Here is a 25,718-nt window from a genome sequence, read left to right as displayed (position 1 = left end):
CAACATATAACAAAGACACATGAACATAGTGGACTATGTTCATAGCACCTTATTTATAATAGCCAGAAGCTGGAAAGAACCCAGAAGGCCTTCAACAGAGGAATGGATACAGAAAATGTGGTACATCTATACAATGGAATATTACTCAGCTATCAAAAACAATGACTTTATGAAATTCATAGGCAAATGGATGGAAGTGGAAAATATCATCCTGAGTGAGGTAACCCAATCACAGAAAAACACACATGGTATGCACTCATTGATAAGTGGCTATTAGCCCAATTGCTTCAATTACCCTAGATGCCTAGAACAAATGAAACTCAAGAAGGATGATCAAAATGTGAATGCTTCACTCCTTCTTTAAATGAGGAAAAAGAATACCCTTGGCAGGGAAGGGAGAGGGAAAGATTAAAAGAGAGGCAGAAGGCATACCTATTCAGAGACTGCCCCACATGTGGCCCATACATATACAGCCACCAAACTAGATAAGATGGATGAAGCAAAGAAGTGCAGGCTGATAGGAACTGGATGTAGATCTCTCCTGAGAGACACAGCCAGAATACAGCAAATACATAGGTGAATGCCAGCAGCAAACACTGAACTGAGAATAGGACCCCCATTGAAGGAATCAGAGAAAGGACTGGAAGAGCTTGAAGGGGCTCGAGACCCCATGTGAACAACAATGCCAACCAGCCAGAGCTTCCAGGGACTAAGCCACTACCAAAGAGTATATATGGACTGACCCTGGGCTCCAACCTCATAGGTAGCAATTAATAGCCTAGTAAGAGCACCAGTGGAAGGGGAATCCCTTGGTCCTGCTAAGACTGAACCCCCAGTGAACGTGATTGTTGGGAGGAGGGCGGTAATGGGGGGAAGATGGGGAGGGGAACAGTCATATAGAAGGGGAGGGGGAGGGGTTAGGTGGATGTTTGCCCGGAAACCGGGAAAGGGAATAACACTCGAAATGTAAATAAGAAATACTCAAGTTAATAAAGAAAAAAAATCAGAAACAGCACAAATAAACTGCTTAATGGTGAAAAAAAAGAAAAAAAAAGAAAAAAAGAAAAAAATCAAACTATAACAAATTTCATAACATTTAATGAAATCAGTAAATCTCCCTGCTGTATCTTTACTTTAGTATTTAAAAACAAGTTAAAGGGTATAGTATTCATAAGATATAAATTGCACCAGTGATCATCATTTAGGAAATAAAATTACCCTTTTCACATTCTGGAAGCCATGTCATTTGATGCGGAATTCTTTATTGTTGTGTCGTTTTACGGAGCATCATTAACTTGTTCATCTAGTTTGAATGGTTGCTTTGCTGCATTCCCAGAGTTCGCCTACTTCTTGTCATACTGCATTCTCACAGGTCCCCTGGAATTCTTTATGAAATCATCCGAGTGTATAACTTTATAAGTAAAATATAAAATATACTTTTACCTGTATAGAACCCTCAAATACAGATTATCGTCTTCTTCCACTTCCTCTTCCTCTTCCTCTTCTTCCTCTTCTCTTCCTCCTTCTCCTTTTCCTCCTTCTCCTCCTCTTCCTCCTCCTGCTACTATTCCTTTTCCCTCTCCTCCTTTGCCATTGAGTCCCTTCCTTCCACTGGTCTAATAACATTTTATGAGACCTCATATTGTTTTCAGCCCTTTCTCATTTTTTAATTTTTATCAATCATTGTAACTCTTACAGCCTGGAGCTTTTGGACCCTGGGGACTTAAATAATTAATAAACATATTCTGTTTATTAATTTCTAGTTAGGTACCTGTGTTCTTATTCTGCACTACAGACTATCCTCACAAAATACAGATTTATCAATATCTTACAGACAAATCACAATAGAGTATAAAACACTTTATTTCTAAATTTTTAATATAAAACAACCTGCTGCTTTTGATTCTTCTCTCTTAATCGAGTGATCAGGAAATGACTTGTAACTTTAATCTGCCTTAAATGTAGGGCAAAGACTTTAAGCATAACAGACATGAAAGAAATGGAATTGAAGGTGAAGACAGAAACGTATGATGTAAGTCTGAATTCCTTTTCTCTTTGTGCAAGTATTAACATTTGTGGATGAGACAGTTTCCAAGGGTCATAATATCCAATAAATCGTGCTGTTTGACAGCATCCAGTGGTATACGTGTGAGCACCACACTTGGCAATGAGCAGTGGACGTGCAATAAATTAGTAGAGAAAAGAAAACCTTGAATTTAGGTTTCTAATTAAATCACACCATGGTTCATAGAGTTTCAGCTCACGGTTGACTCATGGCAGAGATTACGCCAGGCATTTGAGGACATCTTTCCCACTACTAAATTGCATAAAATTAGCCAAATCGGTATCCTTTTTACTCCTCAAATGATAAAGAAAATTAGAGAACGGAGAGAAAAATAAAACAAAAGTCATTGATGCACTGCTGTCTTAATGACCTAATCAGTGTTGGGATGGTGCATAAGGTCATATGTATGCATGTATGGAATTCTCAAAGAATTTTAAAAATGTTACTTGAAAATACAGGGATACTGAATTATTACCTGAAAGTAATTAAGTCCAAGGTTCTATCTAGAATACCAATAATTGTGGAATTGTGCAACGTGGAGAACTTTCGTAAAAAGGCAATTTACATAAACCAGCTTGCCTTGCTCCTGTGTAAGGGGGTCTGTCATGTGATAGTGTTTGAGCCCTGTTATCTTTTTTAAAATTTGAAGTTGTTCTTTGACAATTTCATACAGGATTGCTTTCACCTCACCCTTTCTTACTTCCTTCTTAACTCCAGGAACTCACCCCTTGCTTCACTCCACTACCCTGTCCCCCATTCTATTTTCTTTTTCTTTTTTCTTCCTTTCTTCTTTCCTTCTTTTTTTTTATATACAAATTTTAATTTTTAGAGGCAAGGTTTCTCAGTTGCCCTTGCTGTCATGGAACTAGATTTGTAGTCCAGGCTGGCCTTGAACTCACAGAGATTCGCCTGCTTCTACCTGTCCAGTGTTGGAATTAAAGGACACACTTGGCTTCTTTTTGACATTATTTTTTTTTCTTTTGTTTTGTGGCCCACTGAGTTTAGCCAAGTGTTGCCTTTAGCTGTTCTCCAACTTCATCTGTAGAGTCCACTAAGGAGGTATGGGCACTTGTAGTTTCTTCTTTTAAAAAAACAACCATACAAAAGTTTAAGTTGGGAGAAAAATAATAATAACAGAAGTGTTCACTGGCATCATTTTAGCCTATTTGTAAAGGTTGTCCTCACTCTGAACCTGCTTGATAAATGTTTGGTTAACATTTTCTCCTTTGCTCTCTTATTCACTTCCTTCATTACCTTATGATTCCCCTCAGAACACAGAGAACTGGCCTCCTTCCAAAAGCACCAATGTCAAGGTCTTTCCAGGTAGCCTGAAAACAGGAAGTAACGTCAGGAGTCTTTCTGTGACACCCAGGAGAATGGTTTGTTCTTTTAATAAGAGATTTGCTTCACAGAGGACTGTTTGGTTCAGAGCCTTGGAAGCTGCTCCAGGCTCAAGTTTTCAACCAAGCTAGCCTTTCTCTTCCTTTTATAGTTTTCCCATGGAATTTAAACCATAGCCCCACCCTCCCTCCCTGACATCTTTATCTTTGAGACAGAATATAATTTTTGATTGGTGAACTTTCCTTCTAAAGATCACTGGTGAGCAAATCTCATAATGCTTGCCTCCTTAGGCTAAATGTAGCTTAGAGTGAATGAGGGATATGTACGACAGATACAAATGACAGAAATTTCTCTTTCTTCTGTCACCTGTATATGTAATAACTTTTACTCATAAAATCCCAGTTTTTAAAAAAAGTCACATCTCAGTAGTTTCCTAATATTTTCCATGAGAATAAGAGATGAGAACAAGATTGAATGTAATTTGCATATACGTGGTTGAATGAAAATTTTATCTGACTTAAAATGGTGCTACCTGCCTTTTAACCTCCTCTTCATTCAAAATGCCCATTCTCACTTGGAATGCATTTTCTGCAACAAACTCAGTTCTGCTGAGAATTTCTTAGTTGCAGCAACTTGAATCTTTGTTCTTTAAGAAAGATTTAGTTTTTCATCTTACTTGGAACAATCAAATCTGATGACTATATGACAAAACTAAACATTAAGGGTTCACTTATCAGTTTCTGTGTGGTTTCTTCTAGATTAAAAGTGATTTTGACAGCTCAATCATTTTGCTACCATGCATTTTTGTTGTTGTTGTTGTTGTTGCAATACCCTCCTTTTTCAGAGCTGAAGTATCTTCATAATTTTAGAAGCTCTGAAATATATTTTAAACATTTATTTAACAAATGAGCGAACAGTAAGGTCTCTGAATTATCCATATTCATGTGTCTAATTCTTTCTTTCTTCTGCCTGCATGCATGGTTAGTCTCTGCATCTCTTCTTTCATGGGAGTACAAAAGCCTGAAGGAGTAATGCCTTGCTTGGTTGGTAAGGAGTTACCATTCCACAGGACTGAGTATCTTCTCAATCAGATACCCATCCCCGAGTCACAGAAAAGAGGGTTTTGGTTGGACAGCACCAAGTGCTGTCAATAATACCCAAACAGATAGGTAAAATAGATAGGTTTTGTGTTGAAACCGTTTCTTCTCCCTTCCCCCATCCTACAATGGGGCGATGCAGTGTAATCCAGGGCTGCTCAGGTAAACCTTGTGTCAATACATTCTCTTAGGATCTAGTTTCAATTAGGACTGCTGATTATGTGCACAGAGGCCAGCTTGTATCAGTGTTGCTTAAAGAGATGATAGTTGACACTTGGAGATACATGTTCAATTTCATTGAAATGCTGATGGATATTTAAGGGTGTTTTCAGTAGCCGTGTACTTGTCTAGTATTTGAGAGGCTCTCCATTTAATCCACGTCATTGCAAAATAACAATTAAGTTCATTTTAATCGGTAGGTTAAATAAAAGATGCACTTTGTGGAGGGTAGTCCAGGCTGTTACCTCACTTGGGCTGGTGAATAGAAATAAGAAACACTTTCTGAAAAGCTGTGGATTTGTTTTATTACTAATGTTTCTCAATATTAATTGTGTATTTCCTTGATAAGTGTGGTATTACCATAAGACTTTCAAATAAATTACAATAATGAATACGTTAGTCAAGAGATAGCAATTCACAATTGAGTAGTATGGGTTTTTTTCTTTTCTTTTCTTTTTTTCTTTTTATTTTTTTGGTTTGCTTGTTTGTTTTATTTTCTTTTTGACTTCATTCAGAGTTCTCAATCTTTTCCTCTTTTACCCTTTAAAAGGAAAACTCGCAACAGATAAAAATCATCTCAATAAACAACCCACTTGTTTTCCTGAATGCAAAGAAATTTAGTGCTGATCTTATGAAAATAATCCTAAAGGAAACTGACGGCAGCCAAGCACTTGATGATGTCAGCAAGGTAGGACTACCTGCTTCATGATGTGTGCAATACTGAAAATATAACTAAAAATATCCCATGTAAACAACAACAGAGTATAGATGTTTCTATAGACTTGTTCCCCAGGGGAAAAAAAAAACCTTAACATTGTATGTTTGTCTATTCATTACAATATAACCTGTGAATAGGACAATATTTAATATTGTTTAAGAAATTTGTTCATCATGGACCTAAAATAAACATGTGATAATCTAGTTCTTCAGAATATGGAGTATGATAGACAGCTTCAGAGAAGCATAAACAGTTACTATTAACAGTAGAACATTATTACACATCTGTCCCTCTTTTCAAAACTTCCTCTTCTCTTCCTTTTCTTCCTTTCCTAACTTCTCCTTTATTTTTCTTTTTGAATTTTCATATTGACACAGGGTCTCCCCATGCAGTCTATGACCTTTCCGCCCCAGTCTCCCAAGTGCTTGGATTATAGATATGCACCATCGCCCCACTAACATTCAGCTTCCTTTATTTCTGTAAGACATCTCGGTGATCAGAGGCACTGAATCCTATGAGCACCAGAACGAGCCGATGTGTAATTTGCCCTTGAGCACTCAAGTCCAGAGCCACTCACCAGCTGTGGGAATTTAAATGAGGCTGCGTCTCAGGGTCCTCATTTGTAACAGCCCTCGTTATAAATATTCATATTACAAATAGTTAAAATATGCAAACACTTTGAACAGTGCTGGGATTGCCTTAGTTCTGTGTGCTCTTAGCAAATGTGGTTTGTTCGGTTGACTGTCTTTCTCATGAAACTTTCCTTGGCTCTCCAGAGAGTTTCTCATTTATCCTTGACCATGTATCTCCTAGTTACTCATGTATGGGAGACCTTAGGCCTCTTGTTTCTGCTCTCAAGAACTATGCAGAGGGAACATTCCTTTGTCTACAGCCTCCTGCTTCTGCCCATAGTTCTCACCCTAATCTGCCTATGACCTTTGCCGCTCACCCCGATAGAGGACCAAATACTTGACTTTCATGATCACGTTTGAAAATGAAGGTGTGATGTTTTTCTTCCTGTGATTATTAACATTTATGAGATGATGCTGTCAGACTATAAATGAGTGTAAACCCTTTACAGATGAGAACCTTTGGGACCCTACAGGTTGTAAATTGTGCCGCCTTTGTGCCCTTAGGTTTTCACATTCAGTGGATGTTGAGGACCACGGCCAGTGTTTTCAGATTGGAAACTCACTTCTATATTTAGTTTTTCAAGTCAATACTGTGCTTATTTATTTCACAGAGCCTTCTATTATTTATTGTGCACGCAGTTGTAGTTTTTGTGGACTGGCGTTAGCTCACAATCACCATTCGAAGAGGTATTATGAAAAAATGATATAGTTTGAAATAATCTTATGAATCCCTAAGAAATTGGTCAAATTTAATATCTTCCACCTGAAACCTTGCAGTGTAGTGTAATCCAGGACTGCCTAAAGTGAACCTGTGCTCCTCTTACCGACTCCCGTCTCCTTCAAGGCAGGCTACCAGTCATTTGCAAAGTTATGTTTTAGCTGAGGGGGCTTACACCAGTGTGACATAATTGGATTATAGTTGGCACCTTTTTAGGACAAAATACATTTAAAAAAATAACTTTAGCTTTTTATAGTTTTGATTTATGGGAAAACTAAGAAGATAGGATAGGTTCCAGCTACGGCTAACAAATTCATTTATGTTTTATGCTGTCTTCTTAATTTTGAGTAGTAGCTTGCTTATTTATTTATTTATTTATTTAGTGAGGGGAGGAAGCTCTAAGATTCTAGCTAGTGTGCCACATTGCACTTAACTGTCCTGCTTCTTTGTCTACAATAGTTTCCCAAATTTTCTTGTTTTAAAGGTTGTAAAAACTTTGACCAAGACTGGCCAGGTATTTTGTAGAATGCCCCTGTATTAGAATTTCTTTGGTGTTTTAAATGGTAAGACTAGGGTTACGGTCATAGGGAAGGGACACTGTAGGGGAACCCTCCCCAAGGTACATAGTATAAACAAGTCTGATTACCGTTGATGGTAATATTGATTCTCTAAGCTCATCTATTTTTTTAACCTTTTCTATGCTATACTGTGGACGTTACTTTGTTCAGGGCAGATTCTTGGAATTGGAGAAGTTATAATTCATGTCCTACAAGTAGAGTATATAGATAAATTATTTAAAATTCTTTCGCACAGGAGATTTCAGAGAAGGTAAGAGGGAGAAAGGAAAAAACCCATCTGCTGAGGGCCAGTCCCTATGATACATCCACACAGCGAAGTGTCATTACCTGAAGACTGAATCAAAGAAAGACTGAATCTTGGAAAGATAAATAATCTGTTAAAAATATGTGACCTGTAGCACAGGACAACATGTAGGGGAAATGATTCCCCACCGGCCTTAAAGAGGAGCACCCCAGAGAGGCTGAACAAGCAGTGACTGAGAGTGGGAACCTGGAAAGGCATTGACTCTGATTCTAGACTGAGATGTCCCTAGCTTTGTGACTGTGACTTTGGCCTGCTTTTTCTTTTTCTTTTTTTTGGGGGGGGAGGCGGTTTTCTAACCTTTGCCTCCCTCATAATGGAACACAAAATTAGAAACTTCACAGAATGCTTCTAAGGATTCAATTGCTAATGTCTTCAAGTCTTGGGTATGGAATAGACACTGAAAAATATGCCTTATCCTTATCACTAACTAGGAAAAAGACCCCAACCAATCCAGAGCATTTGTTGATAAACAGCTAGCATGCAATCTCTGAAGCATTGCTGAGACAGAAGCTGAATTATATGATACAAAACCGCTTTGTTTCCACTCCCTGACATCTAACATGTGATAAATGTTCTAACATCCAACTCAGTGAGCAAAGTATCTACTGAATGAATGTGTGCTCACTTCCGGCCCACAGTGCTTCTTCAGTTCCTAGTTCACTGCACACAGGGCTGATTGCTGTTACTCATCACGGAGAGAGGGATGTGCGACCTTTTCATTGGTGGTATATTGTTTCACAGCGTTTTCACTCTTTACATTTATTTTTATTTCAGTGTGAACAGAACACCTTGCTCAGTCCCCTGCCCAACGGGAGCTGCACTGGTGAGTTCCCTTTAGAAGAAAGTAGTTCAAATGTTTTGGCTTGAACTTACTCCAGAGGATAAGCACCCTCTTCTCTCTTTTCTCTCTGTTGGCCCCTCTCCCATTAGGGTTGTCCATGTTCTTTCACTAGAATCCCCTTCTCCATCTCCTCCTCCAATTCCCGTTTATTCACCCTCTCCTTATTTTTATCCCTGCTCCACTCATCCACTTTAGTTGTCTACTTGCTCCTTCTCCCTTTCCTTGTTTCTCTTCTTTATCTTCTTCGATCTCTTCTTTTTCCTTCCACTCCTTCCTCTGTTCTAGCTTCCATTTTTCTTCTTTCCCTTCTCCTTAAATTGAATGACCTTATTCTTTGTAATCTTCATATAGACCAATCTTCCCCCCAAATATTATCTCAAGGATATTTTAGATTTTTCTTCACCCAACTAAGTTAATTACAGGCTCATGCTTTTCTAGGAAAATGCCAGGTAACAGCAACAATTCTTTATTGCCCCGCCCTAGCAACAATGTTTCAATGATGTGTCATTGATAAGAGGTCCAAATCAGTGTATCATGTAAGGGATACAGAATAGGACCCAAGTGACCCAATTAAGGTGACACATCAAGCAAGAAAAGCAGTGGGAAAAGAAACAGAAGTAAAAAAATCCCCTTTCTCCAATAGCCTTGTCACGTGCATAGTTAGCACTCAACAAAATAAACAACCCTATAAGACTATTTACATAAATTAAAAGATGGATGCCAGGCAGTGACAGTGTATGCCTTAAATCCCACCTCTCAGTAGGAAGAGGCAAATGGATCTCTTGAGTTTAAAGTCAGCCTGGTCTTTACAGTGACTTCTAGGACAGCCAAGACTACACTGGAAGCAGACAGACATATAAAACCAAACAAACACCAAAAAGTTAGAAGAGGGAAGCCACAGCATTTTCTAAAATGAAAACTTTAATTGTTCAACTTGTGAAGAGATGTTCTAGAAGTATGTTTAGTATTCTAGGTCATCTGAGGATAATGCTAACAGGAGTCCTGTATAGCTGTTGCCATGTGAACGTGTTATGTGGTCTTCTACCACCTGCCCCAGGTTGTGGTAAATAGTAAAAATACCCACAAATCCTCGCTTAGCGGCATCGTAGAGCCATATGGCATTTGCGGGGTAATTTCATCTCAGTCAGCACAGTGTTCACCCACTAAGCTCCCAATCTCTATCACACTCTGCCACCAGCTACTGTCTGAGCCCAGCAGCTTTCTCTTCATCTATCTAGTTCCCAAGGTGGGTCGCTGTCATGCCAGTTTCTTTTCTTTTCTTTTTTTTTTTTTTGACTTCTTTTTTTTTCCTTTTTTTTCTCCCTCTTTTTTAAATTGGGTATTTCTTATTTACATTTCAATTGTTATTCCCTTTCCTGATTTCCAGGTCAACATCCCCCTAACCCCTACCCCTCCCCTTCTATATGGATGTTCCCCTCCCCATCCTCCCCGCATTAGCGCCCTCCTCCCAACAATCACGTTCACTGGGGGTTCAGTCTTGGCAGGACCAAGGGCTTCCCCTTCCACTGGTGATCTTTTTTTTTTTTTTTATTAACTTGAGTATTTCTTATATACATTTTGAGTGTTATTCCCTTTCCCGGTTTCCGGGCAAATATCCCCCTAATCCCTCCCCGTCCCCGTCTTTATGGGTGTTCCCCTCCCCATCCTCCCCCCATTGCCGCCCTCCCCCCAACAATCTAGTTCACTGGGGGTTCAGTCTTGGCAGGACCCAGGGCTTCCCCTTCCACTGGTGCTCTTACTAGGATATTCATTGCTACCTATGAGGTCAGAGTCCAGGGTCAGTCCATGTATAGTCTTTAGGTAGTGGCTTAGTCCCTGGAAGCTCTGGTTGCTTGGCATTGTTGTTCATATGGGGTCTCGAGCCCCTACAAGCTCTTCCAGTTCTTTCTCTGATTCCTTGAACGGGGGTCCTATTCTCAGTTCAGTGGTTTGGTGCTGGCATTCGCCTCTGTATTTGCTGTATTCTGGCTGTGTCTCTCAGGAGCGATCTACATCCGGCTCCTGTCGGCCTGCACTTCTTTGCTTCATCCATCTTGTCTAATTGGATGGCTGTATATGTATGGGCCACCTGTGGGGCAGGCTCTGAATGGGTGTTCCTTCTGTGTCTGTTTTAATCTTTGCCTCTCTATTCCCTGCCAAGGGTATTCTTGTTCCCCTTTTAAAGAAGGAGTGAAGCATTCACATTTTGATCAACCGTCTTGAGTTTCATGTGTTCTAGGCATCTAGGGTAATTCAAGCATTTGGGCTAATAGCCACTTATCAATGAGTGCATACCATGTGTGTTTTTCTGTGATTGGGTTACCTCACTCAGGATGATATTTTCCAGTTCCAACCATTTGCCTACGAATTTCATAAAGCCATTGTTTTTGATAGCTGAGTAATATTCCATTGTGTAGATGTACCACATTTTCTGTATCCATTCCTCTGTTGAAGGGCATCTGGGTTCTTTCCAGCTTCTGGCTATTATAAATAAGGCTGCGATGAACATAGTGGAGCACATGTCTTTTTTATATGTTGGGGCATCTTTTGGGTATATGCCCAAGAGAGGTATAGCTGGATCCTCAGGCAGTTCAATGTCCAATTTTCTGAGGAACCTCCAGACTGATTTCCAGAATGGTTTTACCAGTCTGCAATCCCACCAACAATAGAAGAGTGTTCCTCTTTCTCCGAATCCTTGCCAGCATCTGCTGTCACCTGAGTTTTTGATCTTAGCCATTCTCATTGGTGTGAGGTGAAATCTCAGGGTTGTTTTGATTTGCATTTCCCTTATGACTAAAGATGTTGAACACTTCTTTAGGTGTTTCTCAGCCATTCGGCATTCCTCAGCTGTGAATTGTTTGTTTAGCTCTGAACCCCGTTTTTTAATAGGGTTATTTGTCTCCCTGCGGTCTAACTTCTTGAGTTCTTTGTATATTTTGGATATAAGGCCTCTATCTGTTGTAGGATTGGTAAAGATCTTTTCCCAATCTGTTGGTTGCCGTTTTGTCCTAACCACAGTGTCCTTTGCCTTACAGAAGCTTTGCAGTTTTATGAGATCCCATTTGTCGATTCTTGATCTTAGAGCATAAGCCATTGGTGTTTTGTTCAGGAAATTTTTTCCAGTGCCCATGTGTTCCAGATGCTTCCCTAGTTTTTCTTCTATTAGTTTGAGTGTATCTGGTTTGATGTGGAGGTCCTTGATCCACTTGGACTTAAGCTTTGTACAGGGTGATAAGCATGGATCGATCTGCATTCTTCTACATGTTGCCCTCCAGTTGAACCAGCACCATTTGCTGAAAATGCTATCTTTTTTCCATTGGATGGTTTTGGCTCCTTTGTCAAAAATCAAGTGCCCATAGGTGTGTGGGTTCATTTCTGGGTCTTCAATTCTGTTCCACTGGTCTATCTGTCTGTCTCTGTACTAATACCATGCAGTTTTTATCACTATTGCTCTGTAATACTGCTTGAGTTCAGGGATAGTGATTCCCCCTGAAGTCCTTTTATTGTTGAGGATAGTTTTAGCTATCCTGGTTTTTTTGTTATTCCAGATGAATTTGCAAATTGTTCTGTCTAACTCTTTGAAGAATTGGATTGGTATTTTGATGGGGATTGCATTGAATCTGTAGATCGCTTTTGGTAAAATGGCCATTTTTTACTATATTAATCCTGCCAATCCATGAGCATGGGAGATCTTTCCATCTTCTGAGGTCTTCTTCAATTTCTTTCTTCAGAGTCTTGAAGTTCCTATTGTACAAATCTTTTACTTGCTTGGTTAAAGTCACACCGAGGTACTTTATATTATTTGGGTCTATTATGAAGGGTGTCGTTTCCCTAATTTCTTTCTCAGCTTGTTTCTCTTTTGTTTAGAGGAAGGCTACTGATTTATTTGAGTTAATTTTATACCCAGCCACTTTGCTGAAGTTGTTTATCAGGTTTAGTAGTTCTCTGGTGGAACTTTTGGGATCACTTAAATATACTATTGTATCATCTGCAAATAGTGATATTTTGACTTCTTCTTTTCCGATCTGTATCCCCTTGACCTCCTTTTGTTGTCTGATTGCTCTGGCTAGAACTTCAAGAACTATATTGAATAAGTAGGGAGAGAGTGGGCAGCCTTGTCTAGTCCCTGATTTTAGTGAGATTGCTTCAAGTTTCTCTCCATTTAGTTTAATGTTAGCAACTGGTTTGCTGTATATGGCTTTTACTATGTTTAGGTATGGGCCTTGAATTCCTATTCTTTCCAGGACTTTTATCATGAAGGGGCGTTGAATTTTGTCAAATGCTTTCTCTGCATCTAATGAAATGATCATGTGGTTTTGTTCTTTCAGTTTGTTTATATAATGGATCACGTTGATGGTTTTCCGTATATTAAACCATCCCTCCATGCCTGGGATGAAGCCTACTTGATCATGGTGGATGATTGTTTCGATGTGCTCTTGGATTCGGTTTGCCAGAATTTTATTGAGTATTTTTGTGTCGATATTCATAAGGGAAATTGGTCTGAAGTTCTCTTTCTTTGTTGGGTCTTTGTGTGGTTTGGGTATAAGAGTAATTGTGGCTTCATAGAAGGAATTCGGTAGTGATCCATCTGTTTCAATTTTGTGGAATAGTTTGGATAATATTGGTATGAGGTTTTCTATGAAGGTCTGATAGAATTCTGCACTAAACCCATCTGGAACTGGGCTCTTTTTGGTTGGGAGACCTTTAATGACTGCTTCTATTTCCTTAGGAGTTATGGGGGTTGTTTAACTGGTTTATCTGTTCCTGATTTAACTTCAGTACCTGGAATCTGTCTAGGAAATTGTCCATTTCCTGCAGATTTTCAAGTTTTGTTGAATATAGGCTTTTATAGTAAGATCTGATGATTTTTTGAATTTCCTCTGACTCTGTAGTTATGTCTCCCTTTTCATTTCTGATGCCAGTTTCGTACAGAGACTGCCTATCTCATGGCTTTCTTACTGCGGACTCTGTTAGCATTCCCAGCATCCACCCCCTGTGGTTATACTCTCAGCTTCCAGCAATCCGTTAAAATCAAGACTCAATAAGCTCGTAACTTAGCAATCAGATTTGTCTCAGTAATTTATCTCAGTAAATTTACACTCCACAAAATGTCCACAGAATAAACTCACAACCAGTTGATAATGATACAAACTGCCCACCTAGATAAGATAAATTGTCCTATAAAAATCCTTCCCTTAAGAAATATCCATAACTTCCTGTGGCCATTTAAGGCCACATGGATCTGAGTCATCCTTCTCTGCCTCCTTCTTGGTTCTTCTCCTCTTTTCCTCTCTCCTTACCAAAACTCTGTCCCTACCCCACTTTCTCCCTGCCCAATCATAGGCCCTGCCTCATCTTGTGCCAGCCCTCACCTGCATAGAGACAGCAATCTATAGTCCCACTTAAGAAAATATCCAGGTTTCCTCTGTGTTCCAGTTCACATAACTCTTGGTTTCATTCATGCACTTTTCACGTCATTATTCACCTGGCAAATACTTCACTATTTTAAGATGTGCTTTATCCTAGGGAATAGTAAGGGGTAACATATATTCAATGTTGATGGAAGTAGACCTGGCTTCTGATGTCATGGACTCCAAAGTTTAAACAGGCTTCTATCGTTCTGAAATAGATGCTTTACTCTTAACCCCCAAATTAGAAAACTCAGGTGTATAAATTTGTATTACTGTTGTTGTAATTATCCTGTTTAGTGACTTAAAGCAGTGAATATTTATTAGATTATATTGCAGTGACAGAAGTTCATGATGAGTCTCATGTCCATAGCATTATGTCCCTTTTTGGAGGCTCTACAGAGAAATCCCCAGCCCCTCTCCAACGTGGTCCATCTGTGTTCCTTGGTTCATGCTCCTAATAATATTCAAGCCAATAGAGGCATCTTCACGTCTCTCTCTGATCTCTTCTTCATCACATTTCCTGACTCTGACTCTGCAGACACTTGGATAGTCTGGGATAATCTTCCCATACTAACATCCTGAATTTCACCAAATATGCAAAGTTCTTGTTGCCCTGTAAGATATCATATTCACAGGTACTGAGGATGCAGAGGAAGACTTTGCCTTTGTGTGTGGGAGGTTCTTGCTCCGTTTCTGGTTCTTCCTTTGCACTGTTTGTATACCTTCTCCAGCTTTATAACCTCTCAACGTAATAGCTGAACTGACTATCCTCTATTTGATTGAAAGTCTGTTGAAGACAGGCACCCTCATCACTGTTCATGCCTACACTTATGTTTCCTAACAGGGTGCTTCAATACACAGCACATCTGTATGAACTGATTGTTGGAATTAGTAAAAGACCGGACAAGAGAATGAAATGTTCAATAAGAACATGCCTTTCCAAAGAGAATATTGTTGTTTGTTCAAAATGTTTCTTCTCTCCTTATTCCTTTAGAAATTACAGAGATAATTCTGTTTCTCATTAGTTAATTGATATCAATAAAAAACACTTTTTAAAATTACAAGTGACTCACAGACCGTCAGGAGGCTTTTGAAGTGAATGGAAAACACTCCTAAATTATGCAGCTATGAATATTTTTAATTAAAGAAGTTAATGAATATTCCACAGGAAAGAGCTGTCTTCCTCAGTCTGGGTTTAATTGCCCACCCACACCTGATGGTTAATGTCTTTCTGAAATGTTGTACTTTGTAGATAAAGCCCATCATTTACCACATACCCTGTGGGGATAGATTAGTCTAGTCGTCTCCTTCGCACATGCTCCAAGCTTACCTCATTTACTCAAGGCAGACTATTTGCTATGCATTCTCTTATCCAGGATGACTTGGTTTGTATTGTGCTACTTGATTTACTTAGAAGCTTGGACCACAAGGTTATATTCATGAATGAGTGCAATCACAGGGCAGAGGAGATACGGGTAAAGGAAGATTTCAAAAATGCCCATTGTATTAAAATTCCCATTTGAGTGTATTAGAAACTTTACCATTAAGATGTTATTTTTGTATAAGTAAGGTGCTATGAACTAATTTATTTGAAATAGCTCACATTAATAATTATCTACACATAGAAGGATGGGTATTTTGTTTTGGTTTGTTTTATTTTGAATGAAAATAAAGGCAAAAAGATCATGTATAAAAGTAAAGGATGAAATAAACAAGATCCCAGAATGACTCTGTAACAACAATCTGTAGATTGAATCTATAACAACACATATTATAGAAAATTTACAAGGCAACCACAAGAATATAGAATACAGTTTAACAGTAAAATAGATATAGCAGGGTTGAAGAAAAAATATAAACTTTCTTAAAATTATCCCAGTGCCATTTTTTGTCATGTAGACAGCATTATTAGCAATCTCTGTGTTAATCAATACATAGATTGTTTTCATTGTAGCACCTTTAAGTTCAGAATTTCAAATAAAATTACAGTAGTGCCTAACTGAAACACTGACTTGATAAGCCATCCTAAGTTTTAATTTGATTTGACAAACAAATGTATCATGATTGCATAAACTTCTTGCTCTGGCTCTATATTGAGATGCCCAAAATGATGCCTATGGCTTATAGATAAAAACCATATAAATTTTTGAGGAAAATTAATGTACTGACATGTTTTCCATTTTAGGTTGTAGTTTATTGTTATAAAATCTTATTTCTAAATATTACCATTGTGCTTTTTAGCCAACAATGAAGACGTATACATACAAGTAACATTATATAGACTGAGCAGGTTATCTTTAGGAAGATATATGACAACAATGAATGAAAAAAGAGGCCATGAATTTGAAAGAGAACAAGAAGGGGTGTGTAGGAGGAATCCTTGGAAGAAGGAACAGAGTGGGGAATGATGGAGTCATAGAACCCCAAAAAATGTAAAGTAAAAGAACAAGAAGGTGTTGAGATATAAGAAAAATTTAGAATTCATTAGTTATCTCTTTGTAGAGTTAAATATTTAATGTTTCTGAAGACAATCTTTAGCAAGCGTTGTATGCTGTCACTCAATTTCAAATACGTGCTGTATGTCATTTGCTCAGAACAGAGTTGAACACATGAACACAAGTGAAACCATTTCCACACCAATTCTGTCGTCATTGTCATCTTAAGATCTAAACCCAAATATTTTCGTGGATTAGTCACTCACTTAAAACAAGGCTACTGGATAATGAAAGCACCCACCTTTAAGCAGTGATCGTCCTGGTAACTCTACCCATTTTTGGAACAGGGTATATGGGGTAGAGTTGTAGCACTTGTCTACGACTAAGGTGTAAATGTTTCTACCTTGAAAAATAAAAATGGATTGATCGAATTCAGATCGATCACTAAGGGTGGAGCTGGGAAGATGCATACCAATATGAACTGTTTCTAACCTACTATTACTTTCAAGAAGACACTTAAAATTTTATTTTCTAAAACCAATATGTTGAAAGGATTTTCGTAGGAAACATATACAGCAGGTTAGTGTGGTTCAGTTGGTTGTTATTGGTTTTTGTAGGGCTAGTGCTGATCCCGGGGCTCTGCGCATGCAGATTTATTGTTAATTAACTGAAAATTAATGTTAACACAGATTGCCTCCAAAGCTCTGGAGTACTCCCAAGCATTGGACTTCTGCTGTCCTGTATAAACTGAAGTGCACGAGCTTCAGACATCCCAAAACAGGACTCTTGCTCTGGGCCTGCCAGCAAAAGAAGTAGATGATGCGGATAACACACCATCCAGATTATCTCCACTGTGCTTAGAGTTAACTTGTAGATATCCTTTCAGACTCATTGAAATTTCTCCAGCTACTCAAAAAAAATGGTAACTAAATTTTAAAAATGAAAATGTGCAGAATTACCAGTGCAGAGGACACTGTGTCTTTGCTACCGTTCAGCCAAGTCAGCCACAGAGATCTGCTCGTTCTAACTAGAGTTTCTTTTTCTCCTGCAGAAGAAGCCTCCCAGCCCTGCCCCAGTGAGAAGTATTCTTTGGTCCTGAATTGCAGTGGCTTGACCTTTTTCGACTACACAGGAGTCTCCACACTTGTTGAGGTATCTGTGCGGTCTGGGTCAGGCCTGATTCCTTATCTCTCTCCATTGGCAGAAGTATTCCTCAGCCACCTCAGCTACAGAGTCTTAAGCCCCTTCCCCACAAAAGACATCCATGCCTTTACTACAGTGATATTATTTCAAAAGACTCTATCAGGATTCTAGGCATGTAGGGTAGGGAGTCAAAGTTGGAGAAGTAGGAAGACTGAGATTTGAACATTATCGGGCAAAATGTCTGGCAGGAAGTGAATATTCAGTGCTTCTAGAATGGAGAAAAGACTCTTGGGGTGCTACCATTCCAGCTAATTTTCCCCAAACTCTACCTCTGCTGGCCTTCTTCATCCATTGAGCCTGCTGCATTTACCCCTTCCCCCCACCTCATAATATGACTGGGAATTGCTTTGTAATGGACACTAGGAAGAGTTCCTTCTCTTCTTTAATCTGAAAAAATGTTTTTAAAGAGTTGTGTTAGCTCTGAAGCTCTGGTTCAGTGGCAGAGCATTGACTAGCAATCAAAGCCTTGGTTTCAATTCCCCAGGTAAATGTATAAATAACCAGAAAAAATGGATTGATCAAATTCAGATTGACTGAGAGCCTATATATTTTCTATCTTTTCATTTGTATTGTAAATTTGCTTTGAAAGTTCCTGCCTTTCACACTCCAGAACTGTAAGGACGAACTGAGTATCTCTGTCCAGGAAGATGGGAATGGTAGTGCTTAGAGGGAAAGTGCTTATCCTGAGGACGTCTGGGCACTGGCTGCTCTTCTGAGGTCCTGAGTTCAATTTCCAGCAGCCACATGGTGGCTCACAACCATCTGTAGATGGTTCTGCCACCCTCTTCTGGAGTATCTGAAGAAAGCAACTGAGTACTCATATACATAGAATAAGCAAACATAAGAAGGTTAGAAAGCAAATGGATGGTGCAAATCAAGGTTTAAGTATCGAGATACTGTTGTTATTGAATGACTTTTAAGTTTTCAGCTGACAGTATTAGTTGCCCTTTCTAGATATCAGAGAACACTCCTTAGAGTTGGTTACAAGGAAGACAGGGGACCCGCTGTCCTTTAGTTTAGGGTTGAAGGCTGATAGTTGAGGAGCAAAGTGTTCTAGGCACTGATACATGCCAATGAATGAAGGCTGCTGCTTTTGTTTTCTACCTGAATCCCAGTAATGGATTCCAAGTTTTACAGGCTGCGTTAAGACAATTGATGCCCCTTTAAATTGGCAGGAAAACTGTCCTCGCACTTTCCACACTATTTCTGCTTTATATACAAAGCTGGAAATGCTGTACCTATTTTCATTTTTCCCCCTTATTACTACATGGTTTATTGCCTCATGGCTATTTAGAATTTGTGTTAAGCATTTAGGCTTTAAAGATAGAAAAATTTTGGATTCACACATCAGTCAAATACTAGTTTCATGCCTGAAGCTAAATTCTGTCTTGTCTTGTCTTCCCTTCCCTTCCCTCCCCTTCTCTTCCCTTTCTTCCTTCTTTTCATCCTCACCTCTCTCTCTCTCTCTCTCTCTCTCTCTCTTTCTCTCTCTCTCTCTGCATGTGTGTGTGTGTGTGCATGTGTGTATATGTGTTTGTGTGTGTGTGTGTGTGTGTGTGTGTGTATGGTCATTTGTGTGAGTGTGAGTACATGACTGACACAGTGTATGTGTGTATGTCAAAGGACTGACACAGGCCTCAGTCCTGGCTTTCAACCTTGTCTGAGACAGTTTATGTTTGTCATATGCTAGGTAGTTGACACATTACAGGGACTTTTCCTGTGTCTGCCTCACCTCTATCAATGATGCCATACTGCTTTCTGAACTGAGCTTTTAGGTGTGTTCTGAGGGTTCAAAATCAGGTTTTATATGTGTGTGACAAGAGCTTTACCGACAGAGCCATCTCCCCAGTCCTCATTTGTTTGCTTTTTATAAACTAGAAGGAGAGCTCACTCTCCACTTCTTCACATTGTGAGCTCATAAGAAATACCCAGTCAAGTACTGAAGTGGCCAGCACTGTTAGTAAGCACTCAGCAATGCTACTATCTGTTATTGCTTTGCTCACTTTAAACAGTCATTTCTTGAGCTACTGAGATGGCTCAGTAGGTAAAGGTTCTTGCCAAGCAAGACTGACAACCTGAGTTGATCCCCAGAACCTGTACAAATAGGACAGGAATGAAGCACTTCACAGCAGTATTTTGTTTTGTTGGTTGGTTTTTTAATCTCTGTGTTGTATGCTCATGTATGAACACATACATATAACAGTAACACATACACATATGTCACCTGATTTATATTTTATACATGTATATATAATTGTGTGTATGTGTGTGTGTGTGTGTGTGTGTGTGTGTGTAGTGAGTTTTAAAGCCATTTCTTAAAGTGCAAACATATTTTCAAGCAAGATTATTTCTTAGTTCCAGCTACCCTGAGAAAACGTCTGGAGCCATAAGCATCAGGGACTGTCCTGCCATGCCAGTTTCCCTGCTTTTTTAGGAACTCTGTAGACTGTGTACTTAGCTTCTTCAGCATAAAGAATATTGATCCCAGGCTTGTGGATGGAAGGGAACTTCTTGGATGATTTCGGTTTATTCTTTTGCCAGATTAGGGGATGTCCGGGTAGATCAGTGAACTGGAGACTGTGTTTATCAAAATCAACAGTCCATTCATAATGTGTTTGAGCTCCATGGGGCTTAAGACAAAGTCAAATACTGAGAGGTCACCTTGAAATTAATCACATCAACTTACAGAAGCAGGGGCCACTTATTCAATGTCAAAGCCAGAGCTCATAGTTTATTGTTTTTTGTTGTTGTTTTTCATTTACGCTCACTTCTGATAAATCCACAGTTCTTATTTTTCAAAAAGGACTTACTGATGAAGAAAGATGAGAGAAATTCTGTATCATGTAACATACATGATTATAATACAGTCTAGATTGTATTGTAAATGCAGCTCTCCGTGTCTTGTGTATAGAATACATCAGTAGCACATAACTAATTCCACCCAACTGTAAATTGACCTTTACATGTACTTTTAGCCAAACTTTATGATCTTAATTTGCTTTTGGTGAATTAAAATTGCTCGTTCATAAGTTGTTTCTGGTTAAATTGTCTAGAAGGCAATTAGTCAAGGCCTCAGTATACCTGTGGCTGAGTTAGACTCTCCTTCTTGGTGGAACTTTAAAACTAGAAATTAGTTCAGGTTATAATGAGGTTTAATAGTTGGGATTTATAGGGTCAGAGGAAGTATTCCTAGATTGTTGCAGAGTAGGAAAGTTAGCAGGTCAACATCTTTCATCAGTCCCACAGGCTGGTCCTAGACTTTCCATAAAAGATGTCTGTCCAGCAGTCCTCTCTCAGTTTTACAAGGAAGCAAAGATTATGGTTTCATTTTTCTAAAGAAATGGTAATATTAGTCTCTGTAGAGTAAACGTTTCAGTCGAATCCTTTCGAGAGTGCTGGCCATGTCCTTAACTGTGTAACAATGCCTCCCTCTGGTGGTTTGGCTTCAGAAACATTTTCTCATTTGTTTTCCCAAGAGTTCTCCTTTTCCCAAAGCCCGATTCCTCCCTCCAGTTCGCTACGCTGCCCTAACCGTGCCATGGGTCTGCTCTTTTTCTTTTACCAGCTCTACCTTGATTGCAAGAGCAGGAGTGTGGATGTGTTCTTAGCCAACTGTACAGGTAAGACTGTGTTGTCGGCTCCCATCAGATGAGCCCTCTCAGCCGTTCCTTGTGTCTTTACACATCCTGTGCCTTCTTTGCAGCATCCTTGATAAAAGCGATGACATACTATGGAGACCTAGACACTGAAAAACCAATTTTTTTTGACTCGGTAGCCACTGCAATAAGTGTCATCCAATCAAATAAGGTGAGTTGCTTAAATGAGCGAGCAGGAGTTTTGTAAGAAAAACTAGAATACACAATTGTTGGAAGTTTTATGAGGTTCCTTCCTCACTGGTTTCTAAAAAAATAAATAAAGAAGTCTAGAATGACCCTTCCCTCTGCATCTGACACATTTACTTTAAAGGAATGATTCTTCTCCACTTTGTGGGAAAGTTATGAACAATCGTTAAAGAATTTGGACCTTCTAATGTTGTCATGGCTTAGAGAATTTGATGATCACCCATGAAGTGCAAATTCTTAGTTTGAATCTTAGATCCACTGTCCTGGAACTTGACCTCAGAGGTCTCCAATGCAGAAGTATTGAATATCAATTTTAAATATATTTTATGCTCAGATATTCGTGTCACTATGGTTAATTTTACTGTCATCTTTTGGAATATCATTTATGGCATCTGATGGTCACACGACTATAAACACACAGAGTGCTGTGCAATAGTGGGCTTTTGGTAATGGTTTGTAATGATTCCCAGAGCCATGGTTTCCTGCAATGTCTCTGTAATTCTGAGTCATTTTGCCTTTCTCCTTCCCAGGGCAGCATTAGCGCTCCTCACAGTGACTGCACTCCTCTTCAGTCAGAACAATAACTCTATCATTATTACTACATGTACTGAGTGCCCACTGCATTCTGCAACATTCTAAAGGCCTTAGTCAGGTTAATTAAATTTTCCACCGCATATGAGGTAGATATTCTCACTTAGCTGATTTTTAGAACTAGGAAAACTAAAGCCAAATAAGTTACACCGTTTGGCCGGTTTCAAAGTCAGCTGACCTGGGATGTGGAGCTCTGTCACTGATGGGTGTGGCTTGTGGCACTGCTGTTCTTTCTATGTAGTACAGATTATGAGGTAGGTGGGTAATCTGTGCTTCTTTCTTTTTCTCTTTTAGAATTTGAGCAAGGACACTGACCACAGTGAAGTCTGAGGTCCACGCATTGAAATGCACATCTCATCTTTAGCACCTGCCCCAAAGAGGCCAGATACTGGCATTTTGCACTCATTTTGGTGTATATACTGTATATCTCTTAATTAGAATGATGTGAGTTGGCAACTGCATAGCAACTGGCCAAGACTTGCTGACATCCTATTTTTTTCTAATTTTTCTTAATAAACAGATTCATTAGTTATTTCATATAGGCATCAATATGCATGTAGCTTTAGTTTAATGAACAGTAAACATGCTTTTATTTCCAGTTATAAGAGTATTTTGTATGGTTTCATTTTTGTTGTAAGCTAACAAATGGAGAAATATTTTTATCAGAAATGGTTTGGATTATTTATAAACCATTCATAAAAAAATTAAGATCATCTAGTACATAAAAAAGTATTAACAAATGTGCCATTTCTCCATAGTTTTTATCCCAAAATTATTTGAACATCAGTTAGATAAAGTATCACTTTTATACAGGGAAAATGAAATCCATAGATATAAAACAAGTGAGAAAGAGACAAATTAGAAGTTATTAATGTCAATGCCCATCAACACACTCACTCTGACAATATTCATATATTCAATTATGAGTTCATATTTGGAAGAAAACTAATGTTTTAGCAAAACTAAGTTCTTGATGTTTATCTGCTGAATTGTGGATACTGGAGACCATTTGTGTGTTTAATCAGATAACTCTGACTTCTGCATTGCAACACATAAGATATTCTGCTTTCAAACTTCTTTCTTGCAATCAGAGAATATGAGAATTTGATATGTATTTTTTCAAAAATATGCATTTTTCAATGATAAAATATCATAAGTAGAATGCTTTTGTGCTTTTGGATCAAGATTAACCCTTAGAAATTTTGAATTTTCTATTTGAGATATAAAAAGTCAACAAAATATAATATGTTATTGATCTATACCAAGATAGATAGATTGAAGATAGAACGACAGACAGACAGACAGAAGACAGGTAGACAACAGACAGATGACAGACAGATCTCCAAGGTATGTTTTCCATTTTCTTTTGTTAGAGATGAGCTTGAATGTGATTATACGTAAATTTGCTAATACAATAGGATAATTTATAACACTAATGGCCAGATATAAGTGTAAACATTTTTCATACTTGTATATTTTATTTTTATCTATATACAAGAATGAAATTTCACAATTTTTTAAACAAATTGTCTTATATATGAAGCCATAGATTAAATTATGATTTATCCTTAATAGCATCTAAAACATTCTACAAAGTTAGTAACGCTGTCAGAAAAAAAAAAACACAAAAAAAAAAACAGCAAAGGGAGTTTGAAAAGCAAGTTAAAAATTGGCCTTCTGGTGTGGTTCTTATGGGCATCTGTAAGAGCAAATTCTAACTCCTGTCCAAATGACAGAGTGGAATAGTCCTTCGCCAGTGCAAGGTAAACATTTACACAATCCACTGTTTTAACACCTCACTCTTTGGCAGGATGAAATAATAAGTGAAAACTAAAAATAGCGCTCTAAATTTTCATGGTCATTTTCAATTTTTACTGAAACAAATTCAAAAGTCTTGTTCCCCCAAATTGCCCCAATTTCTTCATCACTTATTGGGGTAGTACCAAGTAAGGTGACCAGTATTGCTCATCAGATAGGTTTCTAAGGGAAGTCTGAGGGAGAATTAGAAAGGAGTTTTATTCTGCGTCATCCACTTCCCTTACTCTATACGTGCAGAGTGGTGGACTCTACCTTGTAATCAGGAGTCATGCGAAGCCAAGAAAAGAAATAGATTATGGTGCATAGAAAGTGATATTTTGCTATACAAATTTGACCTTAATTAAATTCATGAGTTGTAGGCATTTTTAATTTGTTGTAGATGATGGGCCTTGGGTGACATTAAAGTCATTATAGCTATTTGTTGGATAGTTTTTCTGTTTCGTTGTGAATGCTCAGACAGTATTGTCTGAGAAATTGCATCTGAGTGCATTTAAGTATAAGCTTAATGCATAAAAAGTCAACCCCATCGATTTCAGTATCAAACATTGTTACAGCCAAAACAAGAAAGACAAGACCACACACTGTATAAAGTCCACTGCTCTATAGTTTATGCCAAGACCACAATCTTTTTAACCCAAAGAAAGTCTCTTAATTAAGGTCCAAGGCTCCAAGAACTGCACATAAGTTTTAGACATACAAGTGTTTATTTCAAAGCAGACTCAGAGAGCAGAGAAGCTACAACATGGCTCTAGTGTTGTAATATTTTCTATCAGCACACTGACCTATTCTGAGGGGGCCATGTTAATTTTATATGATAAACTCCTTCCGTAGTACTTATTATAGTAAAATAGCATAGAAAACTGACCTATACGAGTGTTAAGAACCTAATATGGCAGATATGAAATATGTAACCAGGAAAAACTGTTAACATTAAACATCACATTTATGCAAATTAAATGCCCTTAAAATTTTGCCATTCGTCTTTCATTTTTAAAGGTTATTTGCCCTCAATTATGTAATTTCAGTGTTATAAAGTTTAGCTTAAACTACTTTGCAATAATTTATTTGACAGATCTCCGTTCTATAAACCATGCAATGTAATGAGGCCAGAGATCTTTCTTTTTTAATGAAAACATTAACATGTTAATATCCCACATGAATGATGCTTGACATTCAACGATTGTCGAAATATGTTGGTATGTTGCTGAACATACACACACCTCTGAAATGCCAGTTCTGCGTTCTGTGGGCTGATGATCTGACTCATCGTGTGACATATGCTTTCTGGCAGTGAGTTCATTGCCAGAGTTTAAACAGGGAGTTACGGTGCTCATGGCGCTTTCAGAACCCAAAGATTTGTGGTTTGGAATCATGTAGTCTAGTATGCTGCACTTATTTTTATATTTTTAATGCACTTAATTATTGTTTTTACAATTATTTGTACTAACTCAGCATGTAACAACCAATTTACATGGAAATAAATTGAAATATGATAACTACAACTCTCAAGTGGGGTGGTGTCCATTATTTCCGAGTATTTACTCCCCTGCAAAGAAAATAATACATACTGCTTTCTTGGTCTGACCACTGAACAGCATGGTTCATTATTCCTAGCAATTTATTCTGACAAAATTTCAGTCTGGGCCAAATGGGTGTGTTTTTCTGTTTCTTTTTTCCTCTATGGTTTCTTTTTTCCTGTATGGTTTCTTTTTTCTTTTTTTTTTTTTTTCGCTTTTGCTAGTACTTCAATTGCATAACACTCTTTTGCCAGCCTTACATTCTTTTTGTTCTAATTTTTATTTATGTCTTTTTTTTTTTTTGTTTTTGGCTTGTGTCCTTTGCTATGTGCTTTCAGTTGTCTTTTCCTGGGTTCTGAGACTGAGTTCAACTTCAATGGTGAAAAAC

General features: G+C 38.3%; 1 protein-coding gene across 18 annotated transcripts in view; it reads left to right on the top strand.

Annotated features, from left to right (window-relative positions):
* Slc26a7 (solute carrier family 26 member 7) overlaps positions 1–25,315 on the top strand; it is a 138,013-nt gene extending 112,698 nt beyond the window's left edge. For 11 of the 18 annotated variants that reach the window (XM_087547872.1, XM_087547873.1, NM_001106638.2 and 8 more), the window contains 7 exon segments: positions 1,966–2,032; positions 5,273–5,410; positions 8,447–8,495; positions 17,411–17,511; positions 21,128–21,182; positions 21,266–21,369; positions 22,290–25,315. In XM_087547872.1, coding sequence (XP_087403998.1) covers positions 1,966–2,032; positions 5,273–5,410; positions 8,447–8,495; positions 17,411–17,511; positions 21,128–21,182; positions 21,266–21,369; positions 22,290–22,325 — 550 coding nt within the window. In that variant the 3' untranslated portion in view covers positions 22,326–25,315. 18 annotated transcript variants of the gene reach the window in all.
* Positions 25,316–25,718: the final 403 nt, after the last annotated feature.

This window comes from Rattus norvegicus, chromosome 5 (assembly GCF_021556685.1).
Source record: "Rattus norvegicus strain SHRSP/BbbUtx chromosome 5, alternate assembly SHRSP_T2T, whole genome shotgun sequence".
NCBI classification, from domain to species: Eukaryota; Metazoa; Chordata; class Mammalia; order Rodentia; family Muridae; genus Rattus; species Rattus norvegicus.
The sequence above is the reverse complement of the archived record's forward strand: the minus strand, read 5'-3'. Positions and strand labels throughout refer to the sequence as shown.